Consider the following 10,000-nt stretch of genomic DNA (forward strand, 5'->3'; position numbering starts at 1 on the left):
CACAGGAGACCTACAGTCCTTTGTAAGCGATGTTCTCCATCCTGATGGCTTTTTCCATCTCCTGTTAATTCTAAACTATTTTACGGTTCTGTGTCTCTACAGCAGACGGTTGTAGATGTTACTTGTCTGGGTTCTCACCTCTGGCTCACTGAGAGAATTCACACGTCATGTTTATTTAATGGACTTCTGATGTGGGAGATGATGGACAAATTTCATGGCTTTGTGATGTGTGATTAGGGTTTATGTTTAATTTCGTAGCGTTTAGTCTCGTAGCGTTTAATCTCGCAGTGTTTAGTCTCGTAGCGTTTAATCTCGTAGCGTTTAGTCTCGTAGCGTTTAGTCTCGTAGCGTTTAGTCTCGTAGCGTTTAGTCTCGTAGCGTTGTCTCGTAGCGTTTAGTCTCGTAGCGTTTAGTCTCGTAGCGTTTAGTCTTATAGCTTTTTGTCTCGTAGTGTTTAGTCTTATAGCTTTTTGTCTCGTAGTGTTTAGTCTTATAGCTTTTTGTCTCGTAGTGTTTAGTCTTGTAGTGTTTAATCTCGTAGCGTAGTTTAGTCTCGTAGTGTTTAGTCTCGTAGTGTTTAGTCTCGTAGTGTTTAGTCTCGTAGCGTAGTGTTTAGTCTCGTAGCGTAGTGTTTAATCTCGTAGTGTTTAGTCTTGTAGCGTTTAGTCTCGTAGCGTTTAGTCTCATAGTGTACACATCAATGCCCCAATCACTGTTGTGTGTGTAAAGACTCAACTACACACTTTGTCTTGATGGGTTTATTGTCTTTGTGTATTTGATGTATATTTAACATGTTTTGTGATTCATTAGGTTAATTCAGTCCAGCAGTTGGCCAATCAGTGGAGATCCAGAGTTCAGGAACTAAGAGCCATGAGCCCTAACACTCGTGCATCTATGGTGAGAAATTAAACAACACTTAACACACACTCTCACATTGACACCTGCTCTCTGAGAATGTGAGTTCAGCTTCCTTTAAATTGTCTGTGTTAGTGTTTAAGCTGTGTGATGGACACGTCTTTACGGTTAACTGTGTTGCTTTCCACAGATAGCAGAGCTGAGCAATCCAGGAGCACAGACCCCCTCAGGTGGAGAACTCTTCAGTTCATCATCATCATCATCATCTGGATTTGGAGCGCCAACAACATCTGGATTTGGAGCGCCAACAACATCTGGATTTGGAGCGCCAACAACATCTGGATTTGGAGCGCCAACAACATCTGGATTTGGAGCGCCAACAACATCTGGATTTGGAGCGCCAACAACATCTGGATTTGGCTCATCTTCATCTGGGTTTGGAGAAGGAGGTAGTCTGTGTGAACTGTAAACAATAATAACCCTGTATGTAATTAGCACTGTAGCCAATCAGACCCCTGTTCCTGCCCGTAACACCACCGAATCAGATCGCTGTTCATACCCCAGTTCCACTGTAACCAAATCAGACCTCAGTTCCCTCCCTAATGCCCCTGTAGTAAAAAAAAGAATGCAGTTAGTTTTTAAATAGAACAAATTAACATATTAAACCATGTTTCTTTCATTCTCAGGATTTGGCTCAAGTGCTGCCGGATTTAGCTTCTCGGCGTCTAATCCCGGGTTTGGCTCATCAGGGAGTCAGACAGGTTCATCCCAGTTTGGCTCATCAGCTCCCTCAGCCTCCACCTTCTCCTTCGCTGATCCTGCAGGAGCGACAGCGAGTAAAAGCTCCGCAGCAGGGTTCAGCTTCTCCTCTGCATCTGCAGGAGGCTTCGGCAGCTCGTCCCCTGCTCCTGGTGGTGGAGCGAGTGTGAGTGCAGGGGACAGGAAGAGTGCAGGAGACAGCCCGTACACTCCTCTGAGTGAACTCACACCAGATGAGCTCCGAGAGTTCACTGCTAAACGATTCACACTGGGACAGATTCCTCTCAGACCACCGCCCGCTGAGCTGCTCACTGTCTGATATCTGTTTAGACAAATCTGACGTCAGTCTGACTTCAGGCCCAGAGGAAATATGGACTAGAGGATTTGTGGACATTTAGAACAGTTTTAAAATAAATACTGTATATAAGATGTTTAATGGTATTAATTCATGATGAATCAGTTGTACATCATGGCAGAAGTAGGTAGTAAAACAGTGACATGCATAACGAGTGTGTGTTCATTTGTTGTTCCTGTTGTTTAGAGAAGTTGTGGTTCAGGTTTATTAAAGATTCAGCACAGGACTTATAATCTCCTCATCAGAAACAGTCTCTGTATAAACTGTGTGTTTAATGAGAGCTCAGGCACATCCTGGTCAGCTCAGAAGTCTGCAGTGATGAGGAGGAGGAGGAGGATGGAGTGACTGTACAAGGTGACAACAGGGCTCTCGAGTACGTTCCCCCCCCGACGAAAAAAACAATAATAGGGGAGTTGTTGTGTTTGCTAAGGATCACTGACCACAAATTAACCAAAAACAAAGTATTTGTTTAATTTCCATTTATTAATTTGTGTGTGTGTGTGTGAGAGAGAGAGAGAGAGAGAGAGAGAGAGAGATTATGACTGCTGGTGTTTATTGTAAGTGTTTGTTACCTTTTTGGACCCCTTTATCATGTGTAATGTTGCTCCCATATAAAACAGTTCAGCACAAGCCCAGACATGTTTAGGGTCATGATTGAGGACAATGTCCTATCCAGAGACATGATTGAGGACAATGTCCCTTCCAGAGACAAACTGTTTCGTGTTGAGGTTTTGTTCAAACCGACCATCGAAAATTCCCTCACTAATGAATGTTTTTTTTCATTTGTTGTTGCGTTAAATCTTACCCAGATACAATAGTGCTATTTCCTGATTGGCTGATAAGTGTCAGGCTCGACTAAGAGCTCCAGGGGAGACGCGCTTGGTTCCTGCCTGTCTCCATAGAGACAGCGGTGCAGACTGGTACATTTTGGGTGCTGCGGCTTATTAAATATATGATAGTCCTTTTTTCTGTGTGAGAAATACGATGTGTGTGTGACAAAAGACCCACATGAGGGACGTCACGTTAATGCGTGACACTTGACAGCCCTTTGACAAGTCATTTATTATATTTTAATACAGGATAAACCACCAAAATATTCCAATCATGTTCAATTTTAACATTAAAACAAGAACATCTCAAAGATTTGCTGTGTTTTGTGTGTCTATGACATCAGGGCAAAAGCTCAGGAACACCAGCCCTTTATTTCAGGGCCATAATAAGACCATGTGTGTTTATATAGTGGAAATTCAGGCACTGCTCCTTTAAGGCCATAACTTAGGAAAAAGTGGCTAGAAAGTGATTTCCGTTCCCACGTCTTTTTAAATGCATGTTTGCACAGACGACACCCTTTTGGACTTTGTTAAAAGTTCTCCACAAAAAATGCTGCAGTTTTTTTGTCACAATCCATAAATGTGTATAATTGTGAAAAAAAAGAAAATCTTATGCTTAATGCTGCTGGTTTTGCTTATAACTTTATTTATTTTCATTTTAGCAACATCGAATCTCTCTCAATCTGAGAAATGTATTGGTGCATTAAACACTCAGGTGTGAATGTAGACCATAGAATAAAATTTGTAGGAAATGTGTTAATTTCATGGATTTGGCACCAAACAAAATTAAACATACACACTGATGTATTATACATCAACATTTTCAGTAGGCATTGTGTAATCACAGAAACATAAACAAGCAGCACACTTTGTCCCAAGTTTTCTGAAATCACTCAAAATGCGACCCCCCCCCCATTACGAATAAGGCAAAAAATTAACAACAGATTCATTACAACGAAAAATAAGCTTAAAATATGAAATCAGAAAATGCCATAAAAGGCACTTGTAGAGTAACAAGCTGAAAAGGTATGGATCCCAATAAGGGCCAAAACACCCTGGTGCCAAGCTGATGACACCTTGTGAAAAGATACGACCTACACGGTAAATCTGGCTGCAGACTTAAAGCAAATCACTGCCACATCAGTATCAGGGCTCTTGATGACTACAGTTTGATGTTCATTGGCAGCATGTTGTGCATGTAAAAACAGCCTGGTGTCACATTCCTAATGATCACATGTCAGATCATCGACGGCACTGAGAGTTAGTATATACGGTGCATTACGGTCACACAGGTCTCCATGTGCGATGTACAAGCTTAAGTCCTTGCCCACAGTGGTAAGATCAGCATCTCACCACGCAGGATAGAGGAGTTCTGCCAGTCTCCCTTTGTTTGTTCCGTCTGATAGAAACTTTTTCCATTGTGTTGGTGTCTTCTGATCACATCCAGAAATTTTCACCAGTTGTGTACCACCAGCAGCTCTATGTGAACGTTCTAGATTTTTAATACTCATTTCCGGATACCGGTCAATCACAAAGTCTATCTGTGTACAGTTGTGCTTCACAAAACATACATTACAAAACGAGATTATAAATAAAAAAACATTATATAAAAACAGTTAACTGTTAAACAATAGAGTATTTTGGTTGTAGCTGTATGCAACACAATAAATAATTTGTAAACATTACATAAATTATGTAATTGTAATCTAAATTTAGCCATGGTATCCAGCCTACAGCATAACACTTTAAACTTCGGGAACATTTTCAAATGAAATTTCTAGACAATGTTTGTATGTTTCTGCTATTGTCTGATTCTCACCATGCAAACCAAGCCACCGTTTGACGCTATTTCTGTGTATGTGTGTGTGTGTGTGTGTGTGTGTGTGTGTGTGTGTGTGTGTGTAAAATCCTTCGTTTCTTCTTTCTTTATGGACGCGAAATGCATATAGCATTGTTTATAATCCTTCTTACGGAGTTTAGATGGAGGTCTGACCGTAATTTCCTCTTCTTCGCAACTCGGTGTTGACATGAAGGGCGCAGACATCTTGGATTCATCGGCCCAGAAAGCGGCCACCTTATTGGTTGTGATTCCTACACGTGACGCGAAGCCGAATCACTCATGACTCAAAATATGATTACGCGATGAAGGAACTATTGGCAACTTTAAACACTAATAAAAAATAAACTGTAACACGATTAAACATGGAGAACCTTTTTTCTCGCTCAAAACCAATAGCTCTTTTTATTGGAATGAAAAGAATTTAGTGCCCCATATATGGGAACGGGATGAAATCACAGCGCCGTTTCACACCGTGGAGGGAAAAAAGTTACGAGCTGAATGTTTGAGCTGTTTCTTCGCCAGACCGAGGAGCACGTGTGTCTGGGATTATAAAACCGGTAAAATAGTCAAGTTTATTTATTTAGTGTTTGTGAAAGAAAACGTGTATAAAATGACGGATTACAGTTTGACACGTGTGATGGACGTCCTGAGGGGTTTGTACGGGCACGTGCAGACGTTAGAGGAGTTTAGTGACGGTGTAAAGTTCAGTAATGGACAGAAACCTGTTTTAGTGCAAGAGTGTGATTCTGTTAGGTATAAAGTACTGACCCGGGGTCTGATAGTGTGTGTGGGGTCTCCTGTTACACACTGTCCCAGCTCTGCACAGGTACACACACACACACACACACACACACACACACACACACACACACACACACACACACACACACACACACACGTCTCCCATGTTTGAGAAATGCTTCAGTAAACTGAGTCGGGACGCCAAGTTAAACAAAAACCGAGACGTGCAGCCCAGGGGTGACACTCAGACATTAGGACCGGTGTTTATATCGTTTTTTACCTTTATGGAAAGTATAAAAAAAACTGTGGCGTGTTTATTTATGAAATCAATAAACTGTTACAGAGTAAACGACATTTTATTTCTGCAGGCAAACAAATATTTTGAACAGTTTGTACTAACCTTAAGAAAAAAGACGCTGGGTCGAAGGTTACTTACTGAATGTTCAATGTGTGATTAAATCGTCTCCGTATTCATGACCAGGGCTGTGGCGTTTTGAAGACAGACAAGCGTGACCTCTCCAATAGTGATGGCCAGGTCGTGAACGAATCGTTCTTTTGAACCGGTTCTTTTTAGTGACTGATTCGTTCTTGAGTCAGCGCTGATCCACAAGTTACTAAAGTTACACACTTTCGGTCGTCTGACAGTCGGTCCGACTCTAAATAAACTAATATCCCGGAGTTATATGTAACTCCTGTACACTGAACTGACATGTTGTGCTGAGAGAACTGTGATCGCGACCTGTTGATACTGCGCATGCGTGAATTACTGAACCGATACAGCGAATCATCAGTACACTGAACCGATACAGTGAATCATCAGTACACTGAACCGATACAGCGAATCATCAGTACACTGAACCGATACAGCGAATCATCAGTACACTGAACCGATACAGCGAATCATCAGTACACTGAACCGATACAGCGAATCATCAGTACACTGAACCGATACAGCGAATCATCAGTACACTGAACCGATACAGCGAATCATCAGTACAGAACTGAGAACTGTTTGTTTCGCACGCGTCTGAGAACCGATGAGCTGAATGCTGCGCATGCGCAAAACACTGAACTGATGCAGCAACGAATGTAAATGGTTATGATTTAATATCTTATTAACGTATGAGTGTTTAACTCAACCTGCCAAAGTCCCCCCCCCCCCCCCCCGCTGCGATCCCTCCACTGGCTTCCTCAACTTCCTTTAACTCAACCTGCCAAAGTTCTCACATACCCCCCCCCCCCCTGCGATCCCTCCACTGGCTTCCTGTAGCTGCACGCATCCGATTCAAAACACTGATGCTGGCCTACAAAGCCAAAAACAGACCAGCTCCCTCTTACCTCAAAGCCTCATCACTCCTCACACTGCACCCCACACCCTCCGATCCACCAGCACTGCTCGACTGGTTCCACCATCTCTCAGGGTAAGAGGGAAGTTTACTACAAGACTCTTCTCTGTTCTGGCACCAAGGTGGTGGTATGAACTCCCCCTAGAGGTCCGAGCTGAGTCACTGGTTATTTTTCAGGAAACACTTCAACTAACACTTCCTTATCTTTTGCATTTATTAAAAAAAAAAAAGAGAGAGAGAAAAAAAAACCTTTGACACTTTTTCATTGTAACTTTGAACAAAAGTTTTAAACTCATGGTATCTTTAGTCTGTAACCCAGTGAGCAGCATTAATGTGTACAGTGTTAGAGATTTAAGCTCTTATGTACGTCGCTCTGGATAAGGGGTCTATCACATGCTGTACATGTAACTCGGTTACATTAGTTTTTTGAAATAACTGATGGAGCAAAAGAAACATTTTAAAATAGTTTTTTTGTAAGTTGATGATTAGTTTATTAACTTTATATCTTTTAGACACATAAAACACCCCCATTTGCACATCAATGCCTGTACTGGGTGTTTTAGTTGTAGAACCTAAATGTAAGAAACGTATTCAACTAAAGTTAATTTTCAAATGTGTTAAATCGATTGTATTAATATCTGCTGGCAGCGGCGGGATGAAGGAATTTACGTCACGACGTCATTGTGAATTACGTCAGGACGTACAAGAACTGGTGAACTGGATTATTGAACTGGTTCATTAAAACGAACTGTCTGAAAGAACTGGTTCGCGGAAAAGAACCGATCCTCCCATCACTCATCTCCCAACCCCCGCGCAACCCCAATTTTTTTCATTGGTTGTTGCATTAAGTTTTACCCAGATACAATAGTGCTACTTTCTGATTGGCTGTTGTGTAGCCTCTTGTTGTGATTGGCTGATAAGTGTCAGGCTCGACTAAGAGCTCCAGGGGAGACGCGCTCGGTTCCTGCCCAGTTCCATAGAGACAGCGGTGCGGACTGATACATTTTGGGCGCTGCGGCTTATTAAATATATGATAAATGGTCAGTTTTTCTGTGTGACAATTACAATGTGTGGCGGGAGAGCGTGACAAAAGACCGACATGAGGGACGTCACTCTCGATGCGTGACACTTGACAGCCCTGCATGACATCAAAACTTGCCGGCTGCAGCAAACCAAAAATGTGTCTGCTTCTGTGTCAGATTTCGCAAGTCGTTGTTACAAGAGCATCATAATCTTAGAATTAAAAAAAAAAACTAACTAAAATAAAATACATTTAAATAATATTATTTTTTTCCAAATCTACAGGGAGCCGCAGCAGAGGGATGAAGGAGCCACGTGCGGCTCCGGAGCCACGGGTTGCTGAACCCTAGTGTAGCCAATGAGCAGAAAGGGGCGTGTCTTGTCGATCTGGGCGGAGAGACTAACAGCGTTTAGCTCAGGAGTTATTGACTCGGGGAAACTCCAATCTGTGAATATGCACACGCACACTGAACACTCTCCGCCCATATTGGCAAGACCCGCCCCTTTCTGCTCATTGGCTACACGTTTGTTTTGATTTTTGTTTTGTTTGGTGGCCCAACGCAGTTTTCAGAAGCATTTCTCAAACGTCGGAGACCCGACCTTTAAGCCTGTATGATTTAATTTCACTAGTTAACCTTTGTTTACATTTTGTCTAAACATAACCCATCTGATGAACCCTCAGCTGGGCTCTCTGCCTGAGGTGCTAGCATTTGTCTTGAACCGCATGAAGATGAAGAAGAAGAGAAACGTTCTAAGTTTCGGTTACCGCTTCAGCACCGGTCGGACCGACTCGGACCCTTTCAAGTTCCACGGCTCCATTTCTCAAAGCGCTGCGTTCATCTGTGGTAGTGAAGCCTGGGCAAAAATCAATCAACGGCTGGGCACTGACCTCACCCAGTACCTGCTGACTCACTGTGCCATCTTTACCACAGCACCCCCTACCTGCCTGGTGCAGCTCTGTGGTGTTCCTGTGTACGATTTAGTACCTGTACACAACTGGTCTGGGTTCTTCCTCAACTCCTGTAACAAAACTGACACCTTGAACAGGAACCGACAGATTGGCATAAAAAAACGGACTGGTCCGAGGAAAGGAGAGAAAAGCAAATGGAAACGTCAGGTGAATGCTAAAAACACTAAAAAGGGAAGGAGAGAAGAAGGAAAAAAAGAAGAGGAGAGTAACACTGCAAAGAAAAGACGTATTGAGATCATAAAGCAAGATAGTGATGTGGAAAGGTCCTGTATCAGCAGAAGTGTTTGTCTTGGCCAATCAGAGACACCTGATGTTAGCCCTGCTCCCAAACATGGCCTCTTCAGTTGGAAGCCGTGTGACCAACCCCCACCTCGCCCATCTCACTGTTTCATAAGTGTATTGAACATGCTCTACGGTGGCCGCGGCATGAAGGGCTTTCCACTGAACAGGAAGTTGCGGGGCCAAGTGGGTGGAGGCAGAAGGATCCAAGGGGCAGATGTAGTAAGGATGGTATTTCGTCTCAAGGACAAGGCCAAGCTGTCAGGGTCATCATCAAAAAAACAAAAGCTACCTAAGCGTTTTTTTGCCATGGTCCCGATCTTCACTTTGCTATTGCGGCGTCACAGGAAGTGCCATTACGTTCACTTCCTGTCTCAGAAGTGTGCAACTAGTGAAGGCAAAGGGGACATGGCGTCTCTTTTGTCTTCTCATTGCTCACCCTACAGAGTGTATCTGTTCGTGAGGGCGTGTGTGCTCTTTGTTATTCCAGATGAACTCTGGGGTTCTCGGCACAACATGCTGCACTTCCTGTCCAGAGTGAAGCACTTCCTGCGACTGGGGAAGTTTGAAAAACTGTCATTGGCTCAGATCATGTGGAAGATCAGAGTGAGTGACTGCCGTTGGCTGGGGCATAAAAAAAGTGAGTCCTCAAAGGCGTTTTCGTGTTTGAAACATCTCCTAAGAGGACGATAGCGATGTGACGTAACGTTATAATTAATGTTTATCTGTTATTTGTCTGTATTCTAACATTATTCATAATTTAGCTACTGGGAATTTATCTTACTTCAAATCTAAAGTTCTGTCTGAAGAAGCCTTACTGACGTCATTCTCCTGTCTGTCCTGCAGGTCAGTGCCCGAGTGAGCATCGTTACAGGGAGTGGATTTTTGGACAGTTTCTGCTCTGGGTGCTGAAGGACTTTGTGATCGGTCTTGTTAAGTCTTTATTTTACATCACAGAGAGCGTTGGCAATAAGCATGTGCTGAGATTCTACAGAAGACACATCT

The 10,000-nt window shown here is 42.9% G+C and overlaps 2 protein-coding genes and 1 long non-coding RNA gene across 9 annotated transcripts in view; 2 read left to right on the forward strand and 1 right to left on the reverse strand.

Annotated features, from left to right (window-relative positions):
- The window catches only part of nup42 (nucleoporin 42), a 5,717-nt gene extending 3,600 nt beyond the window's left edge, over positions 1 to 2,117 (forward strand). For 2 of the 4 annotated variants that reach the window (XM_027132678.2, XM_027132677.2), the window contains exons 4-7: positions 1 to 22; positions 811 to 897; positions 1,046 to 1,304; positions 1,542 to 2,117. The exon at positions 1 to 22 is cut by the window's left edge and continues 55 nt beyond it. In XM_027132678.2, coding sequence (XP_026988479.2) covers positions 1 to 22; positions 811 to 897; positions 1,046 to 1,304; positions 1,542 to 1,933 — 760 coding nt within the window. In that variant the 3' untranslated portion in view covers positions 1,934 to 2,117. The remainder of the gene's footprint in view (positions 23 to 810; positions 898 to 1,045; positions 1,305 to 1,541) is intronic. The other 2 variants (XM_047819740.1, XM_047819741.1) reach the window with 2 other exon arrangements.
- Positions 2,118 to 3,409: 1,292 nt separating this feature from the next.
- LOC125145696 lies at positions 3,410 to 6,146 on the reverse strand. The gene is made up of 2 exons (XR_007144141.1): positions 5,781 to 6,146; positions 3,410 to 4,278 (listed from the first exon to the last, which is right to left on the reverse strand). It is a non-coding gene; the product is annotated as an uncharacterized LOC125145696 (long non-coding RNA).
- tert (telomerase reverse transcriptase) overlaps positions 4,975 to 10,000 on the forward strand; it is a 14,006-nt gene continuing 8,980 nt past the window's right edge. For 2 of the 4 annotated variants that reach the window (XM_047819658.1, XM_047819659.1), the window contains exons 1-3: positions 4,981 to 5,465; positions 8,429 to 9,635; positions 9,842 to 10,000. The exon at positions 9,842 to 10,000 is cut by the window's right edge and continues 28 nt beyond it. In XM_047819658.1, the coding sequence (XP_047675614.1) occupies positions 5,250 to 5,465; positions 8,429 to 9,635; positions 9,842 to 10,000 (1,582 nt within the window). In that variant the 5' untranslated portion in view covers positions 4,981 to 5,249. Of the gene's footprint in view, positions 5,466 to 8,428; positions 9,636 to 9,841 lie in introns of all 4 variants that reach the window. The other 2 variants (XR_007144140.1, XM_047819660.1) reach the window with 2 other exon arrangements.

The sequence above is a fragment of the Tachysurus fulvidraco genome, chromosome 10 (assembly GCF_022655615.1).
Source record: "Tachysurus fulvidraco isolate hzauxx_2018 chromosome 10, HZAU_PFXX_2.0, whole genome shotgun sequence".
In the NCBI taxonomy this organism is placed as follows: domain Eukaryota; kingdom Metazoa; phylum Chordata; class Actinopteri; order Siluriformes; family Bagridae; genus Tachysurus; species Tachysurus fulvidraco.